The sequence below is a fragment of the Arachis duranensis genome, chromosome 5, assembly GCF_000817695.3.
Source record: "Arachis duranensis cultivar V14167 chromosome 5, aradu.V14167.gnm2.J7QH, whole genome shotgun sequence".
In the NCBI taxonomy this organism is placed as follows: Eukaryota; Viridiplantae; Streptophyta; class Magnoliopsida; order Fabales; family Fabaceae; genus Arachis; species Arachis duranensis.
The window spans coordinates 84,929,533-84,947,473 of record NC_029776.3 but is presented as its reverse complement, the minus strand read 5'-3'; the positions used below and the strand labels follow the sequence as shown (position 1 = coordinate 84,947,473).

Genomic DNA, 17,941 nt, shown 5'->3' with positions numbered 1-17,941 from the left:
TTAAATATTTTAAATTATAATAAAATATTTAAACAAATTAAATTATTTTTTATTTTTTAAAAAAATATTACTAATTTTTTTATAAAAATTTTGAGAGAGGCATGACCCTTGTCTAAACTAATTAAGCTCCGCCCCTGCCCCCATTAATATTTGCAGCCATCCTACTTATATATATTATTAGTGTTGCCGTATCTATGTAGCATACATAGCCATATATATGACAATTCCCCAATAAATTCTTTTTAATGTTGTTTGGTGAAAAAAGATAACGTCAAAAAAATGCCTCTAGCTAATTTCTCTGTATAAAAATGTACAATTATACTAGATGTGTATTAAATATTAATTATTAAATCAATTATTNAATTTTTGAAGTATAAATAATATTTTTATGAATATATAAGTAATAAATAAACTTGTATACAATATAAAAAATAGTCGACAAACAATAGAAATAAATTCAAATTAAAGTAGCCTAAATTTATATTAGTTTGTATTTTTTAATAATTATCACTTACTTTATTTTGCATTCTGTAAATATTTTCGAATAATTAAATAATATTAAATGTAATAAATATATAACTATAATATTACATATATAAAATTATATATACTAAGTTAAATAAGATAACTTTAAAATACAATATCAGCCAAGTTTTTGAAATTAGTTTTTGTTTTAAATTTAAATCCTAAATTTTAATAACTTTAAACTCAATCTTTTAAAAAGTGAAAATTTAAAAGTAAAATTTTATAATAAAAAATTAACTAATATTAACTAATTAAAAATTAATTTTCTATATTTATTCTATCGTTATCATTAATTTTTAATCATTATCACGTGTCAAAATTTGTTTATTTTCTTTGAAAATATGATAACATTTGACATTTTAAAAGCAGCTTATAAAATAAACCTATAATAAGAAGGATAATCAAATTTAACAAATCCTACAAAGCAAGCTAGTTAGTTTGATCAACCAAACATGTCAATGGCCATGCTATTCTTCTATGCAGCAACAATTGCATCCATAATAATAACAATCCTCTTTGTTCTCCATGTTCTTGATCGCAAAAGAAGTTGTAAAGACCCTCTTTTCATAGATTGGCCACTCTTTGGCATGTCACTTCAACTTCTTTACAACTTGTCCCAAATTCATGATTTCTTAGCAAATGTCTTAAATCGCAAAGGAGGCACTGCTGAATTCATGGGACCTTGGTTCACCAACATGAACTTCTTGCTCTCTACCGATCCCATGAACGCACATCACGTATTCAGCAAGAATTTTGAAAACTATGTCAAGGGACCCGAGTTTCGCGACGTTTTCGATGTTTTCGGCGACGCCATAATCGCGACGGATGATCTTGAGAAATGGAGATACATGAAGTCTTTGTTCCTTTCTCTGATCAAGCATAAAGGTTTTGATATCTTCTTCGAGAAAACGATTCAGAACAAGGTGAAGAATAGTTTGCTTCCCGTGTTGGATCATGCATGGTTGCAAGGAACAGTGTTGGATCTTCAAGATGTCTTTTGTAGGTTCACATTTGATAACACAAGCTTGATGGTGTTAGGGTTTGATCCCAAATCCCTTTCCCTTGGATTCCCAACTGTTGAAGCTGAAAAGGCTTTTGATGATATTGAAAAATGCTTATTCTACAGACAAATGGTGCCCAAAAGTGTTTGGAAATTTCAAAAATGGCTTCAAATTGGTAAAGAGAAGAAGATGGTGAAAGCGCGCAAGGTTTTCGACCATTTCCTTTATACTCAAATAGCTTCTAAACTCGAAGAGCTAAGCAAAACTAAGAAAACTATGGACGCAAATAGCGATAAAACTATTCGATTCGATAGCTTTCTTGCTGAAGCTACAAGATACGAATCGCTCGATGCAAAACTTTTAAGAGATTATGGATTTAATTTTTTTGCTGCCGGCAGAGATACCATTGCCTCAGTTCTTACGTGGTTCTTTTGGCTTGTTGCTTCGTATCCGGCAGTAGAAGCTAAGATTCTGGAAGAAATAGAAAAAGTTTTTGGCGCTGTTGAAAGGGGAAATTACAAAATTTTAAGCACAGAAGATGTGAAGAAGCTAGTTTATCTCCATGGCGCTTTGTGTGAAGTTTTAAGGCTTTTTCCTCCAATACCTATGGAGCGCAAGAAACCAATCAAAGCTGAGAGATGGATGAATGAAAAAGGTGGAATTGTTCATGTTCCTTCTTACAAATTCATTAGCTTCAATGCAGGAGCAAGGACTTGTTTGGGTAAAGATATGTCTTTCATTCAAATAAAGATTGTTACATCTGCTATTTTGCAAAATTATAGGGTTAGAATTGTGAAAGATCATTCTGATGAAATTACACCGAGCCTTTCGATTATTCTTCTTATGAAGCATGGTTTGAAGGTCAAGATAACAAAAAGACAAGTTTGAGTAATGAATTTCAGTTTTAAATAAATGTATGAATCATATGTTGCTCAGTAGTCAAAACTACATGTCGTGCCATAATGTATAAATAATTACTGTACGTGTGTTTTCATAATGTATAATAAGATGCGATAATGTTAGAGAAAAAAATTGGCATAATTTATCTTATTTAATATTTATTAATTATCATGATAATTGATAAATATTAAATAAAATAAATATTAGTTGTTTTTGTTTAATTTTTTATTATTAAATATTTTTTAATAAAATGTGTAAAACTAGGTTGTGATAAACGAGGAAGGAAATAAAGTTTCTTTTGCTTATTCAGCAATTATGTTATTCTTTTCTTTTCATTTTATCGGTAGCTTTGTATTTATACGCAATATTTTTAGATAAAAATTCATTTCTACTGAAAATATTAATAATTATTGAAAAGTAATAAAAGTATTTTTAGAATGATATTTTGTTAATTTTGTATTTTAAAAATTTTTTATTTAATAATAAAAAGTATAGTAGATAAAAATTAATCAATAAATTTGTTGAAAACAGGACTAAAAGGTCAAAGAAAACAACAACAAAAAATTCTAAAAATGTAGCTATTCGAGATAAAAAAAAATCCCTTTGCAGTCATCATCCAAAATAAACCTTAAGTCTACTTTGTGGAATATGTACAAAATGATATATCCTGCATTCCCGCTCCTTTACTTAACCTATTCGTAGTAAACTAAATTTTTTTTTAAAAAAAATTAGACAATTTCTAATCTTAAATATTATATCATAAATTTGTATATTATAGATTTACTTACACACCTAATATTTTTAAGAGTTCTTATTAACTATATTTAATATTTCCAAAGTTCGAATCTGGATGTTGCAAAAAAAAATTAGGTTCATAAAATATTTTAGTATTTATACAAATAGAGAACAAGGCCACAAATGCCAAACGGGATTTTTTTGTCAAAAAAATTAGTTAGTGCTTAGTGGGTTTGGATTAAAGTTATTACATTTGGACCCTACCAAAAATAATAAACTTATTACATTTGTAAACATTTTTGTTAAAATAAATAAAAAATAACACATAATATAGTTAGATAAACTAAAAATAATTAAGACGTTAAACACAATTTTTACAGCTATTTCATCAATGTCTCTATTTTTTCTTATTATTTTCAGATTACACAATAGATGTGACTAGACGTCTTGACTACAAATTAGATAAATAGAAATGGTGATTTGTCTTTTGTATTTTCTTTTATAGATAAGTTTGTTTTTCTTCTAAGTATTTTAATATTTTTATTCTAACAGAATTATTACTACATAAGACTATCCCAAATTTCCAATTGTTCAGGGCAATTAATTTTCAATGAAATCATCACATAGCTTTTGGTTCTTTAGATTCCAATAAAGACTGAAGAGCTCTATACAAAACCCCTATTTTGGAGGTGGGATGAATTTCGGCCATGAATGGATCAACCAATTTCAATGATGAGAAAGTACGGAACAATACTTTTTTTAATAACGTAAATAATAAATTAAAAAAATATTAATTTTAATTTTAAAAATTAAAATTAAAATTAATTTAGTTTAATCATAATAAAAAAGAAATTTAATTTTAATTTTAAAAATCAAATTTAAATTAATTTGATTTTGAATTTTTTTTTGTCGCAACCGTTCTCTCGCAATCCTATGCCATCGCCGCCGTTGCTGTATCGCGATTCCGATATCCCAGCAGCTGCTGTCTCGTTACTTATTTTTTATCAACTAAGTTGGATGTTTATTTTATTATGTATGCAGATGGTTCTTTTCATTCTAAAGTGAATGTTTATTTGAGTATACCGTTCGTTTTTACTTGATTTGCATGATTCTGCATGCACATTCTCCTAGGATGTTCATTTTACTCTGTATATGAATGGTTCTTTTCACGAAGATGTAGATGTTCATTATTTAACACCATTCAAAGAAAATCCCCAATTTTTTTACCTCCAATATATGGTTTGAAAAAGAAATAGGGACAAACGCAATAAAAACACATAAGACTCACAGTGGGGAGGGTGGAGGCGCAATGACAGACTAGGTCGGACTTGGATAGTGAAGACGCGCAGCAGGGAGGACTATCAGCGCTGGTTCGAGGCTGCAGAAGTGACCATGCTAGGCAGGAACACGGATTGGGGAGGACGTTGGACAAAGGTGCGTCAGGGCAGCATCAGAACAGAAAAAGAGAAGGTGCCTTCGTTGCGGTGATGGCGGGCGAATGCGGCATTGAGAAGCTTCGTGCCTGCCACAGTGAGCGGCATTACAAGGAAGACGGCGATGAGCGTCGTTACAGGGGCTGCAGTGATGGAATGGTTGTGGTCATGGTTTTGAAAACCGGACCAGACTGGCCGGTTGAACCGGTCTAATCTGAAACCGGTGACAAAAACGGTCTGGTCCACCTCTAAAAATCGTCCCTTTGCAAACCGTTGTAAAACCATCAAACCGGCCAAGAACCGATTAGTTGAACCGGACTGGTAACTGGCCGGTTCTTGATAAACGGCGCTGTTTTGATTTTTTTGGAAAAATCAAAAGCCCAACATTGCCTTTACTCCCTCACGGCCTCATCCCTTTCTCCCAACATCCCCCAATTCGTGAATCCCTGAACTCTGAAGCAAAATTAAAGCACCAAACCAAAACCCTAGGTTCTCTCTACAACGGTTTTGCCGCAGTGCTACTGCCGTCCATGCTGTTAGTGCCGTCCGTGGCAAGCCCTCTCTTGTAGCTCGGCGTCCTCCTTCCCCCTGTCCTCTATTCGTCCTCCGTGGCTTCTTTGTTTCGTTGGCTTGGAGTAGCTCGCCGCCGTGTTGCCGCTCGCCGTCGTCTCCCCCTCGCCGTCCGTGTCTCCATCTTCACTCCCCAGAGCCTTTTTTTGCTGATTTTTAATGTGATCACTACAAGAAAAATATTCATTCAGCCACACTTTTTTTAAGCTACATTTGAAAAGCGTAGCCTATTCATAGAATAGGCTACGCTTTTCTCTGTGTTGCCTTTTTATATGAGAAAAGGATACACAATTGTGGCATCATTTAAAAAGTGTAGCCTTAAATATTTTAGAAATCACTTATAAAGCGTAGCCTTATCTAAATATCTATGAATACACTTTTCTCATCTAAGGAAACTCTTTTAAAGAGTAGCTTATTTATCCTGTTTCAGGTGCGCTTTTAAAATGTCTCCTAATATGATCCTCAATAAACACTTACTAAAATCCCCCTCACTCACGCAGCAGTGCAGCACACACTCTCATCCTCACTCAACATACACAAACACGAAAGAGAGAAGAAATCAGAGGGAGAAGGAAAGGAAAGAAAGAGAGGACGACGCCGTCTAGGGCTCCGCCGCTCATCTCTTCACTGTCACTGCTCAACACCATCGTCGTATCCTCTGTCACCAGGTAAGCATTCTCTGTTCTGCATCCTCTCTTTCTTGCTCATTCTCTAACTCGCTCTCACTTTGTAGTTCAAAGGTGTGTATGATTTTGATAGTGATGATGAACTGCAATGGCTAATTGAGATACAGAAGGTATGTATCAATTTTCAATTGGTTCTGTGAATTTTTGGGGGGTTTTGGGTTCTAATTTTAGGTTTTCTAATTTTGGGGGTTTCGCCTTTTGATTCTCAATTCGTTATGATTCCTTTCTGTGTTTGGCATAAACGGAAGCAATAGGTGCTGGAAATTTCATACGTGCATGCTAAACTAGGGAAATCATTCTGTAGGAAAGTGTCGATTTCTCTGCTTCTTTTCTTCCTTCTTAATACCTTTCATTGATTGTAATTATGTAGATTTCGATTTTCAATTTTGCAGTTTATCTCCTTTTGTTTTTCAGCAAATCGTTGATCAAACAATCAAGGAATCGGATCAATGTGATAAGGAGAAAGAGAAATTCAGCAAAGAAGTTTCTTAAGCAAGACGCCATTGATCTGCTTGCGAATCATTTACAGGTTGCTTACAATAGAGTAATTGATTTATTTTTTCTGCTTTTGTTTCATGAAATTTAGAAAACCTGTATGCATAAACTAGCGATTTTATTTTTTAATTGTAATTACTTTCGCATACAATTAGTAAATTACGTGTTTGATATATGAATTACTATAGTTGTTATTATACTGAGCTAGGACCAAATACAAAGTCTGAGTCTATTTTAACATTTTTAATCAATTTTCAGTATTGAAACTGTTCAAATGGATTTGGCATGTTATCACACAAGGCTGTGCACCTGATTCAAGGCATAAACGAGCAAAAGGCAAGGTTTCTGATTCACAATGCTTAATTGCTCAGATAATTGTTGTTGCTGGATTAATTTCTTTATTTTGAAATATGAACTGGTTTCTAGTCTTCCACATAGTCCAGCTAAGAAAGCCTATGTTACTGATTAAGAACTAAGAATACTATTCCATTTAATTGTAGCGAAAGAGAGAAAATCCTAATGAACCAGGTTCACCAATTTTTACTATGTACTTATGTACTATCCCTTATTTACTCTGTGATGTCCCTCATTAGGTTCATAGTATCTTTTGTAGCAGCAATGCCCTCTGGATCCCTTGCCACAACAAGGAAGGTATCAACTTGGCCTCCTTTCTCTCAGAGAATAAAGCAAACAGGTGCTTTTCATTAATATGTACCAAGTTTGTACCAGATTTTGTGGGCTTAACCCAAAAACTATATATTTCAAGTCTTTATGTTCATGGAAAACTTGATATACAACTCTAAACTGAAATGCTAATGAAGTAGTATGTTTCATCATTAGAACATGCATATCTATTATCTCATTGTTTCCATCTTAAATAGTAGTTTGTTATTCTTTCTTAAACAAGTTTTAAGATCACTTTTGCAGTTTCTAATTCTTCACTTTTATGGTTATGCTTCACTTTTACTCCGCTAATTTGATGCGTGACGCCTCGCTCAACGACCGAGTGGAGCTCCGAATTTTGGGTGACGTTGGTGCCAAGATCCTAGTCATAAACTTTGATACCCCTGGTGTTCAGGTGCCTAATTTCGTATGCCCATTCCCTTTTTCTCTTCAATTTTTTTATTTTTTCTACTCGGTAGTTGACGAATCTTGCCATGGTTGCCTCTAGTTACAGCTTACAGTTTATAATACAACTTTCCCAATTTAGCTTCGCTTTTTTTCTTTTCTTTACCTTTTTGTTTTGGCTTACGGATTAAGCTTCCTTGTCGGTGGTTTCGATTTTGATTCTTAAATGTGATTGTAGTTTAGGGAGAGACGGAGAGAGAATGAGAGTGGCGGAGGCCGGAGAGACGGTGCTTGTTGGTCTTCCACCTTTTAATGCAGAGCATCCTCAGGTTTAATAGCATACCTTTTGCCATGATTTTTGCGTTTCTGTTCTTGTTTGCTGTATGGTTTAGCTCTTACTGACAGATATTTCTTTTTGGGGGTGTTTGTAGACTATATTTGATAATATTCTTAATCGTAAGATACCTTGGCCTGCAGTTCCTGAAGAAATGAGTCCTGAAGCTCAAGATCTTATTGATCGGTAATAATCATGTTATCTTCATGTTATATGTATCTGGCAATTGCAAACTGTTTATTCTGGTCAGCATTTTAGAATATCAATGCTTTGTTTATGTTTCCAATACTGAGCATGCTTCCATTAATTTGGATATTTTAGCTTGACTGCTTAAGCCGAAGATAGCATTTGTGAATGTATATTGTTTAGCAATCCTGGTGCCATATCTGCTAAATATGAACTTTATGTTAATAATCTTGTGACAGTGACCACTACTGTCTCACCTTTCACATGGCATTATCCTTAAACCATGAGAACAGCAATCCCATTGTATTTGGTGTTCTGAATTATTTGACTGTTGTCAACTACATAACAAGCCCATGATTCGTTTTTTACCCCCCCTCTTAACTGTGGCTTTGTGTAAAAATGAAAATATGATTATAGTTTGTACAAAATCTAAGTTTTATTCTATCTAAAGCTTTTTCTTTATGCTCCCTTTGCTGGATGCCGATCTGTTATAAATTATGGTTTTTTGTCCTGCGTTATTGTGCTAAGTTGAAGTCACGATTAGGATAGAAAAATGAATATTTTCTTGGATTAGTACCTGAGATGTGTTTATTTACAGATTATTGACTGAAGATCCTAACCAAAGACTTGGAGCTAGAGGTGCATCAGAGGTGATTTAATTTCTTATTAGCATACAGATGCTTGTTCCCCATTTTTATGATCATATTTCATTTTACTTGCACTTCAAACGTCACATTGATAGATGCTTAATTATCCAGGTGAAAGAACATGTTTTCTTTAAGGATATAAATTGGGACACACTTGCTAGATAGAAGGTATGTAATGCTTCTCAAGTCATAATTAAGTACTGTTAATTTCATCACTTCAATGCAATATGCGTTTCAATTAAAATTATAATTATTCCCTAATATAATGAATTATATTTCATCACTTCAATGCAATGGTTTATGGTTTGGATTTGTCAGTTTTATTTTTCTGTTTCGACAGTTAAGTCTTTATTTGTCAGAGAGGTCTATTCAAGAGTCAGGATTATTCTGTGAACATATTGCATTATTTTCTGAATTGAAGAATCTTAGTCTCATCTATCTAATTGCTCATTTTGATTTTGAGAGGTCTATTTCCAAAGTCAGCAGATTTTTGTTTGTTATGAAGTAGTCTCTGACCTATTTTGGCACCTTATATATCATATTTGTTAGTCATTACTCATTATTATGTATTCTTGAAATGTTAGCTCCAACTCTTTTAAGTGTCTATAGCTTTTGAGAACCTTGTGTTTCTTTGGTGATAAATCGAGTTAAAATTAAGATTAAAAAAAGGTGATTTCTTTGGTGGTCTTTTTATAATTACGAATGTCATTATGAATATTTTTTTAACTACTTTTTTATATAATTATGCAGGATAACAATGAAGATTAAGCTGACTATTATTGTGGTTTATTGGCTAAGATAGAGTGCTATTTAGAATCTTTACATGTATGGTTGACTAATGATTTTTATTAGAAGATACTTTTATTGGCTAAGTGATATTATGGTTTTGATATGGCTATGCTTACTTTAGTTTGAGATGTATAAATACTTCATTCTTGTACTTTTGGATCAATATTATAAATATATTTTGATTAGAGATAATTTTTATTATATAAAGAAATTATTTAATATAATTATGTATTATTTTTATTTTTGTAATATTCAACTCATTTAAATAAAAATGCAGAATTATTATATGCTATAGTATATAAAAAAAAGAGGGACTTAAGGCTACGCTTATAAAAAGTAGCTATGATATACAATGTGGCTACGCTTTACAAGTGTTGCAGTAGTGTTGAAAAGCGTAGCCTATTCTGGAAAAATAAAAGCTGAAAAGCGTAGCCTTTGGTCCTAGATAGCATCACTTGAAAAGCGTAGCCTATTCTCAAAGGCCAAAAGCGTAGCCCTTGGTGCATAAAAGCGTAGCCTTTGAGAATAGGCAACGGCCGAATAGGAATCACTCCAAAAAGCGTAGCAGTAGCCCAAAAAGCGTAGCCGTAGCCTAAGGCATCATTTTTTTCACTTTTGGCTACACTTTTCAAATGCACCTGAATGGGTATTTTTCTTATAGTGGAAATTGTGAAATTGCTAATTTTTGCTGATTTTGTGCTGCTGCTCTTTCTTTAATTCCTGAATTTTTTGTTAAAATTTTTTTGCTGCTGCTAAAAACAAAAATCAAATCATTATTGAAATTTTTGTTTAGGGATTAGGGATTACTTGTTGCTAGCTGTTTTAGCCTCATGATTATTGAATATATTTGCCACCCAACTTGTTAGAGAGGATTTCGCTGTATTCCATTTACTTTGGAAGAACATAGCAGGTGTCACTGATAAACCCCAATTTTGTGGTTTATCTTGTGTAGTATTTGGGGGGAGGGGGGTTTATCTATATTTTTTACACTTATTCATATAAAATGCATGGTTTTGTGTTTCCTTCCTTATTGTGCCTCATGGTTGAAAGCATGCTTATTTGACCCTAAAAATGCTATATTTTAATTCTCTTCTATTATCATTCGATGCCGTGATACGCTTGTTGAGTGATTTCAGAGTTAATAGGGTAGCAATGGCCTTAGAAGATGGAAAGAGAGCATGCACAAGTGGAAGGGACATGGAAAATGGAGCTTTGGAGGAGTTAGCATCGACGCGCACACGTGACTGATGCGCACGTATGGATAAATGCATCAGGGACTCGCGCGCAAGAGCTGACGCATTTGCATGGATTGGTGAAAATCCCATCGACGCGTATGCATGCCTGACGCGTATACGTGGGTCGAAAAAGCAAATGACGCGCATGCGTGGCCGACACGCATGCGTGATGTGCAGTACGTGACCTCGTTAATGAAATCATGGCCAGCGATTTCTAAAGGGCTTTAGGCCCAAATTTAAGCTGATTCTGCATGGAAAAGACTCAGGAAACCAAGGAGGAAAGAGGGGATCAATCATTCACACTTGACACACAATTTTAGCTAGTTTTTTTTCTTGTATTCTAGAGAGAGAAACTCTTATTCCTCTCTAGATCTAGTTTGATTTGATCTTCAAGGATGGAATGAAGATTGTGTTGACTCCATTAAGACCTGATGAGTACGAGAAGCAAATTGAGCCGTCCTTAATCACAAGGTCATACCTTAACAAAATTCATCAAAAGTTCAACTTCATGTGTTTCTTACTGATTTGTTAGGAGAACAAAGAGACCTTTTCCGTGCATGAGGATGTCAAGCCGTTAATTGAAGAATTTTATGATGTGGTCCCTGAGGAGATTCCTAACGGATTACCACCAATGCGAGATATTCAACATGCCATTAATTTTGTCCCTGGTTCGGTGATCCCAAACAAGCCAGCATATCGTATGAGTCCTAAGAAGCACGACGAGTTGCAACGCCAAGTAAAACATCTCCTAGACAAAGGCCTAGTCAGAGAAAGTGCTAGTCTTTGCACCGTTCCTACTCTGCTAGTTCCAAAAAAAGATGGTTCGTGGCGTATGTGCATTGATAGTCGTGCTATGAATAAGATCACCATCAAGTACAGGTTTCCTATTCCCCAACTTGATGATCTATTGGATCAATTACATGGTGTTGTTATTTTCTCTAAGATTGATTTAAGAAGTGGTTATCATCAAATCCGTATGTGGCCTGGTGATGAATGGAAGACAGCTTTCAAAACACGAGATGGATTGTACGAATGGACGGTTATGCCATTTGGCCTCTCTAATGCACCAAGCACCTTTATGCGCTTGATGAACCAGGTATTTCAATCCTTCATTGGGAAGTTTGTTGTTGTTTACTTCGATGATATCTTAATATATAGTAAGGATCATGATGAACACCTAGTCCAACTACGTCAAGTATTTGCGGTACTTCGAGAGCAAAAACTATATGCTAATCTTAAGAAGTGTGACTTCTTGATGAATATAGTCATATTTCTGGGATATGTTGTGACAAATCGAGACATTGAGTTGGATCATAGCAAAATTGATGCTATTGTTAATTGGCCTATATTCCAAAGACGTTGCATGATATACGGAGCTTCCATGGATTAGCCTCGTTCTATTGGCAATTCATCAAGAATTTTAGCTCCATTGCTGCTCCACTTACTGAATGTCTTAAGCATGATACCTTTACATGGAGTGCTAAGGCGCAACACAGTTTTGAGGCATTGAAGGAAAGGATTTCTATTGCTCCTGTACTTTCACTTCCAAACTTTGATTCCATGTTTGAGGTCGATTGTGACGCTTCAAATGTTGGTATCGGTGCTGTACTTTCTCAAGAAGGCTGACCAATTGCTTTCTTCAGTGAAAAGCTTAATGATGCTAAAATGAAGTATTCCACTTATGACAAGGAGTTTTATGCAATTATACGAGCATTAAGCTATTGGAGCCATTATCTATTGCCTAAGGAGTTCATCTTATATACTGATCACAAGGCTCTTAAACATATTAACTCCTAACAAAAGTTGAATCGATGCCATGCAACTTGGAGTGAGTTTCTACAATCTTTTCTATTTCTCCTTAAGCACAAATCTGGGACTCAAAATAAGGTTGCCGATGCCTTAAGCCAACGACTCACTCTCCTTTCCACTCTACAAATTAATGTTGTTGGCTTTTAGATTGTAAGGGAGTTATATAAGGGAGATTAAGATTTCGGAAAAATCTGGACATGCTGCTTGCAATAACCCTATCGACAATTCTTCATTCACGAAGGTTATCTTTTCAAGGGCAATCATTTGTGCATTCCCCGTTGTTCCTTACGCCAATCAATTATCTGGGAGACCATAATGGAAGATTAGCAGGACATTTTGTAAGGGACAAAACGTTGGCTCTCATAAAAGAGAAATTCTACTGGCCAAAACTTGAGCGGGATGTCATTCGACACATTTAGAGATGCCACATTTGTCACATTGCTAAAAGTGGGAATCAAAACACTGGTTTGTACAAGCCGTTGCCTGTTCCGAAGGCCCTATGGGAAGATGTTAGCATGGACTTCGTTGTGGGATTACCAAGGACACAGAGGAAAAATGATTATGTTATGGTGGTTATTGACCGATTCTCGAAGATGGCTCATTTTGTACCTTGTCATAAGACAGATGATGCCTCATACATATCGGATTTGTACTTTAAAGAGGTTTTGCGCTTGCATGGTATCCCTCAAACAATAACTTCAGATCGAGACATGAAGTTCATGAGTCATTTCTGGAGGACTTTATGGAGAAAATTGGGGACTCACCTACAGTTTAGCTCTGCTAGTCATTCGCAAACGGATGGTCAAACAGAAGTGGTCAACAAAAGCCTGGGAAATTTGCTACGAAGTTTTGTGGAAAAAGACCCTCGTTAGTGGGATCTTGTTTTGCCACAAGCCAAGTTCTCCTACAACAATTCCATTAGTCAAACAACAGGGAGGTGTCCGTTCGAAGTGGTATATGGCAAGCGACCCCTGAGTCCTTTAGACCTTCTGCCGTTACCAACTCTTCAAGAGTATAGTGCAAATGCTGATGAACGTGCTGAACAAATCAAGAAGATCCACAAGGAGGTACGAAAGAAGATATTGCGTCAGACTGCTCGGTATGAAGCCCAGGCCAACAAGCATAGGAGATCAAATAGTTTCAATGTCAGAGATTTGGTATGGATTCATTTAAGAAAAGGAACGATTTCCTAAGTCTCGCGGAAAACTATCTCCTCGAGCGGATGGACTATTCAGAGTCTTGGAATGCATTAATGATAATGCTTACAAGATTGAGCTTCTAGGAGACTATGGAGTATCTGCCACTTTTAACGTGGCTTATCTGTCACCTTACTATGAAGAAGATGCAAAATCAATAGAAGATAAGACCAAGCCTCTTCCAACCTAGGGAGAATGATGTAGGAGCATCTATTATGTTATTATAGAAATATTAATTAAAGTAATCTAGTTTAGCATATATTATTATATTGTGTTATGAGTTAGTCCCACATCGCTCGAGTCATGAAAGTTCTCCCTTCCCTACTAGTCTAAATATGTGTATGTACCCCTTTTGTTGATGAATTGAATTGATTGAGTTATATATTGAAATAAGCTGTGCGCTTATTTTTCTCCAGGCTCTTTGAGAGTAAGAGGTGCATCTTTGGCTTATCCAACCAAGGTGGATTCTTGGCTATTTTCACCATAATGGGGTTGTTAACCTCGCCAAGATTGGTGACCCAAGCGACGTCCTGACGTCACCAGTAATGCATAATTTGAATAAAAGAATACCTCAAATCGACAAGACTTGTCCGATCTGTCAAAGCCCTCCAGAAACCCCTGTCCACGCTACAGTGTTCTGCTTTGTAGTGATGAACGCATGGAACAGCTCCGATTTAGCAAGCATAATACCTAAAGATCCAACAATGACAACATGGAATTGGTAGAAACAAACTGCAGGTATGTTGAAGAACCAACTGAATTTAAAAAAAATGCTAAAAAATGGTTTACTTAATGTGACAATCATAGCTAGCTAAGAATGCCTTTATTTTTGAGAAAAGAAAAATATGTATTAAAAAAATTCTGTCTCAAGCTTTTCAAGTAGCAGAAGAATTCGAAAGGCTTCAGACAAGTTGAAGAAAAACTGTGAAGCTATTTCTATTTCCAATTTCTATTTCCACTCAACAACAGCATGCTTCTTCCATTTTTGCTTTTCATTTTTTTTATTCTATTTTCGTTACTTCAAACTTTAGAAAGCTTTTTCTTAGTTTATTATTCATTATTTGTCTTTTAAAAAATTTCAACACAGATGTATTGATTTATATCTGTTTTTTTTTAATACAATAAAATATCGTGTTTTTGATAAAAAAAAATAAGATAACGATTTTGACCCCAAATAACAAAACATTTAAAACAATTTCAAGCAATCATGCCTAAGTAAGTGGTCGAGGTGTTTTCTTATTAGTATTTTGTTGTTATAAGTCTTAAAATATCTCTAAATTTTAAGACAGGAAGTGAGTCATATCTGATTGGGAGTCAATTCAAATTTGATTAATGAACAATTCAAATAAACTGATGAATTATGAGCTCGTGAGACACGTTTGAGTTTGAATTTGAATTCATATTTTAATTGAACTAAGTGAGACATTTTTTGAAGGGTAGGGTTTGGGTGATGGTGGCACCCATGTTGAATAGCTTAATAAATTAAGGACGGTGGTCATGCTTAATGGCTCGATATGAGACTCCATGGGGACCAGTTGCAATGAAGGAAAGAATCAAGGACAACGCCATCGACTGTGGGGATGCCTTTGCTAGAGCGAGGTACTTCAGCCATGTTGGACCGGACTTGGTTGTCGGAGCAGATTAGAGCATGGTGGGGATAGACTTAGAGAGAGAGAGAGAGTGTGTGTGAAGGGTTTGGGAGTGAAAGTAGCCGGGATAAAAAGAGCAAGTTGAGTTGTATATATTATGAAAAGTGGAAACTCAGGTGCAGTCGACTTCACGTGAAGTTGATAGGTGAGAGTCGTTAGATGGTTTGACTGATTTGACTAAATTTTCATCTTACAGCTCTCAGCTATCAACTTCACGTGAAGTCGACTGCACCTGAGTTTTCACCAATTAGGCTTTTTACATTAATTTCAACCCCTAATTGAATTTCATTCTTCTTGTTTCTCTAATTATTTTACAAAATTATAATATGATATTAACAAAAAATTCAACTACTAATTAGCTAAAAAATCGCACACTTTATTATGATAAATTATATAATTGAAACAAAATAGATAGCCTTATTATAACCTTTTTTTTCACACTCCAATTCCATCACAGTGAACATTATATTACACATTTAATTTCCCTAAATTACATAAACACAATGCGTGCTATCTTATCACATTTGATATAGAAATTCGTTGATCAAATTAGAATTCTCTTTTTGTTATCATAACCTTTAAGCCATGCTTCATAAAAAGCACAGTGGAATGAGCTGGGGTAGTAGGATGATTTTCCACCACTTGTATATGATAATTGCGCAAAAGAGTAGATGCCACCATTTTCATTTGAATAAAAGATAAGTCTTTTCCCATGCATGTCCTTGGACCTGCATTAAAACTAAAAAACTTATAAGATGGAACACGTATTGTTCCTCCTTTCTCTGAAATCCATCTCTCTGGCTTGAACTCCAAGCAATCTTTTCCCCAAATCTCTTCAAACCTTCCCATTGCATAAGTAAAAAACAGAATAATTGTATTTGGATTAACACGATGACCACTAGGAAGTGTGTCACATTTCAATGATTGCTTACGTTCAATAGGAACAGCTGGATATAGTCTCAAACTTTCACATATAGCACCATGCAGATAAACTAGCTTCCTTACATCTTCCTTTCCTAAAATTTTGCGCTTCTCCCCGTGATTAGCGCCAAAAACTTTTTCGATTTCTTCAAGAATCTTGGCCTCCACTAATGGATGTGTTGCAACGAGCCAAAAAAACCATGTAAGAGCCGAAGTTATGGGATCTCTCCCGGCTACAAAAAGATTGAATACGGCATCTCTTAGAAACTTATCATCATGGACCATTTTGCCCTTTTCTTCACCCATCATCATGATAGCACTAAGCAAGTCATCACTACTACTTTTGTTGCATTCATTTAACTCTTGGCGCTTAGTTGCAATGCATGAATACAGAAATTGGTCAAAAACTTTGCATGCTTTTGTCATCTTCTTCTCCTCACCAATTTGAAGCCACTCTTGAAACTTCCAAACACTTCTTGACACTATGTGCCTATAAAATATGCACTCCCCAACTTCATCGAAAGCCTTCTCAATTTCCACCAATGGAAACTCAATTGAGAGACTCTTAGGATCATATCCTAAAACCATGATGCATGTCTCGTCGAACATTAATCGACTAAACACATCCTGAAGATCCAAAACATTTCCATGTAACCATGCATGGTCAAGTATCGGAAGCAAGCTATTCTGAACCTTCTCTTGAAAGGTTTTCTCCACCATCGTCTCAAAACTTGGTTGCCGGAACAAGGAATGTTGCATGGTCCTAATGTATCTCCATGTCTCTGAATCTGCAGTCACAATACCGTCTCCAAAAGCTTGGAAGATCTCGCGAAACTCTGGGCCCTTGACATAGTTGTCAAAGCTTTTGCTCATTATGTGATGAACATTCATGGGGTCACTAGTGATCATATAGTTCATTTTGGTGAACCATGGCCCCATGAATTCACCGGTGCCACCTTTTTGTCTCAAAACATTAGTTACAAAATCATGGATATGCCACAAGTTGCTAAGGACTTGTGGTAACATGCCAAGGATTGGCCAATCTATCAACAGAGGGGTTCTACAACTTCTTCTGCGATGAACAAGATATGAGAATAATAGGAGGATTGGTATAATGAGAAACAATTTGGCCATTTGAAAAGTTTGGGGATCGGATAGGATTATGCAACTTTTTGATATTGGTACGTATATTTGCTGTGTCGATAAAACTCTTGCCAGCCACGGTTATATATATAGATGGAGAGGATAACGTCTAAAGATAGTATTTAGAAGAGAGATAGAGACTGAGAAATAGAAATTGAAAGATAGAAATTGAAAAATATAGATGGAATTAAGTTTTAGTATTGTATTTGTTATAAAATAAGAGATAAATATTGGAATAAGAATAAAGTTCTAATTTAATTTGCATAAAAAGTAAAGTTAGAATTAATTAATTGAAATAAGAATATTTTAGGTATAAAATATTATTAAAATTTCAGTTTTTATTTTTAAAAATTTCTATCATTTATTTTCACTTTTTAAAAATACTGAAATATTGAAATTTTAGAGACAAAAACTAAAATTTTAATACTCATCTTTAGACCAACAAATATAATACTGAGTCAAAAAAAATATAAAAACTAGATAAAATGTTAGAACAAAGACTATATTTATTGGCCTGAGTATTAAAATTTTCTAACACCTTATCTAGTCTTTGTTCCATCGATGAGAACCTGTCCTCCTAGCTATACTCTCCTCAACATGTCCACAAGACCACAATCTT

At 34.8% G+C, this 17,941-nt stretch overlaps 3 protein-coding genes across 7 annotated transcripts; 2 read left to right on the top strand and 1 right to left on the bottom strand.

Moving 5' to 3' along the window:
* Positions 1-983: 983 nt before the first annotated feature.
* LOC107489915 (alkane hydroxylase MAH1-like) lies at positions 984-2,414 on the top strand. Its single transcript, XM_052261784.1, has 2 exons — positions 984-1,951; positions 2,057-2,414. Exons 1-2 carry the CDS (start codon positions 984-986, stop codon positions 2,412-2,414), a joined length of 1,326 nt encoding a protein of 441 aa, XP_052117744.1.
* A 4,542-nt stretch (positions 2,415-6,956) lies between these two features.
* On the top strand, positions 6,957-9,528 carry LOC107489914 (probable serine/threonine protein kinase IREH1). 5 transcript variants are annotated; one of them, XR_008009576.1, is made up of 7 exons: positions 6,957-7,039; positions 7,273-7,435; positions 7,652-7,742; positions 7,845-7,933; positions 8,532-8,583; positions 8,692-8,748; positions 9,331-9,528. XR_008009576.1 is itself a non-coding variant. In XM_021142944.2 (6 exons), exons 2-5 carry the CDS (start codon positions 7,674-7,676, stop codon positions 8,743-8,745), a joined length of 264 nt encoding a protein of 87 aa, XP_020998603.1. In that variant the 5' UTR covers positions 7,388-7,423; positions 7,652-7,673; the 3' UTR covers positions 8,746-8,748; positions 9,331-9,520. The 5 variants fall into 5 exon arrangements, 1 of the variants encoding a protein (XP_020998603.1); XR_008009577.1 differs by having other exon boundaries at positions 6,958-7,039; positions 7,273-7,423; positions 7,657-7,742; XR_008009574.1 differs by having other exon boundaries at positions 6,961-7,039; positions 7,273-7,423; positions 9,331-9,524.
* Positions 9,529-15,714: 6,186 nt separating this feature from the next.
* Positions 15,715-17,362, bottom strand: LOC110281567 (alkane hydroxylase MAH1-like). The gene has a single exon (XM_021143922.2). It carries the CDS (start codon positions 17,311-17,313, stop codon positions 15,808-15,810), a length of 1,506 nt encoding a protein of 501 aa, XP_020999581.1. The 5' UTR covers positions 17,314-17,362; the 3' UTR covers positions 15,715-15,807.
* Between the last annotated feature and the right edge of the window lie 579 nt (positions 17,363-17,941).

Coding starts and splice junctions, on each gene's coding strand:
- LOC107489914 (XM_021142944.2), top strand. CDS start 7,674: ATGAGAGTGGCGGAGGCCGGAGAGACGGTGCTTGTTGGTCTTCCACCT. Junction 7,934..8,531: donor GCTCAAGATCTTATTGATCG/GTAATAATCATG, acceptor GTTTATTTACAG/ATTATTGACTGAAGATCCTA. Junction 8,584..8,691: donor GAGCTAGAGGTGCATCAGAG/GTGATTTAATTT, acceptor TTAATTATCCAG/GTGAAAGAACATGTTTTCTT.
- LOC107489915 (XM_052261784.1), top strand. CDS start 984: ATGGCCATGCTATTCTTCTATGCAGCAACAATTGCATCCATAATAATA. Junction 1,952..2,056: donor ATTGCCTCAGTTCTTACGTG/GTTCTTTTGGCT, acceptor CAAAATTTTAAG/CACAGAAGATGTGAAGAAGC.
- LOC110281567 (XM_021143922.2), bottom strand. CDS start 17,313: ATGGCCAAATTGTTTCTCATTATACCAATCCTCCTATTATTCTCATAT.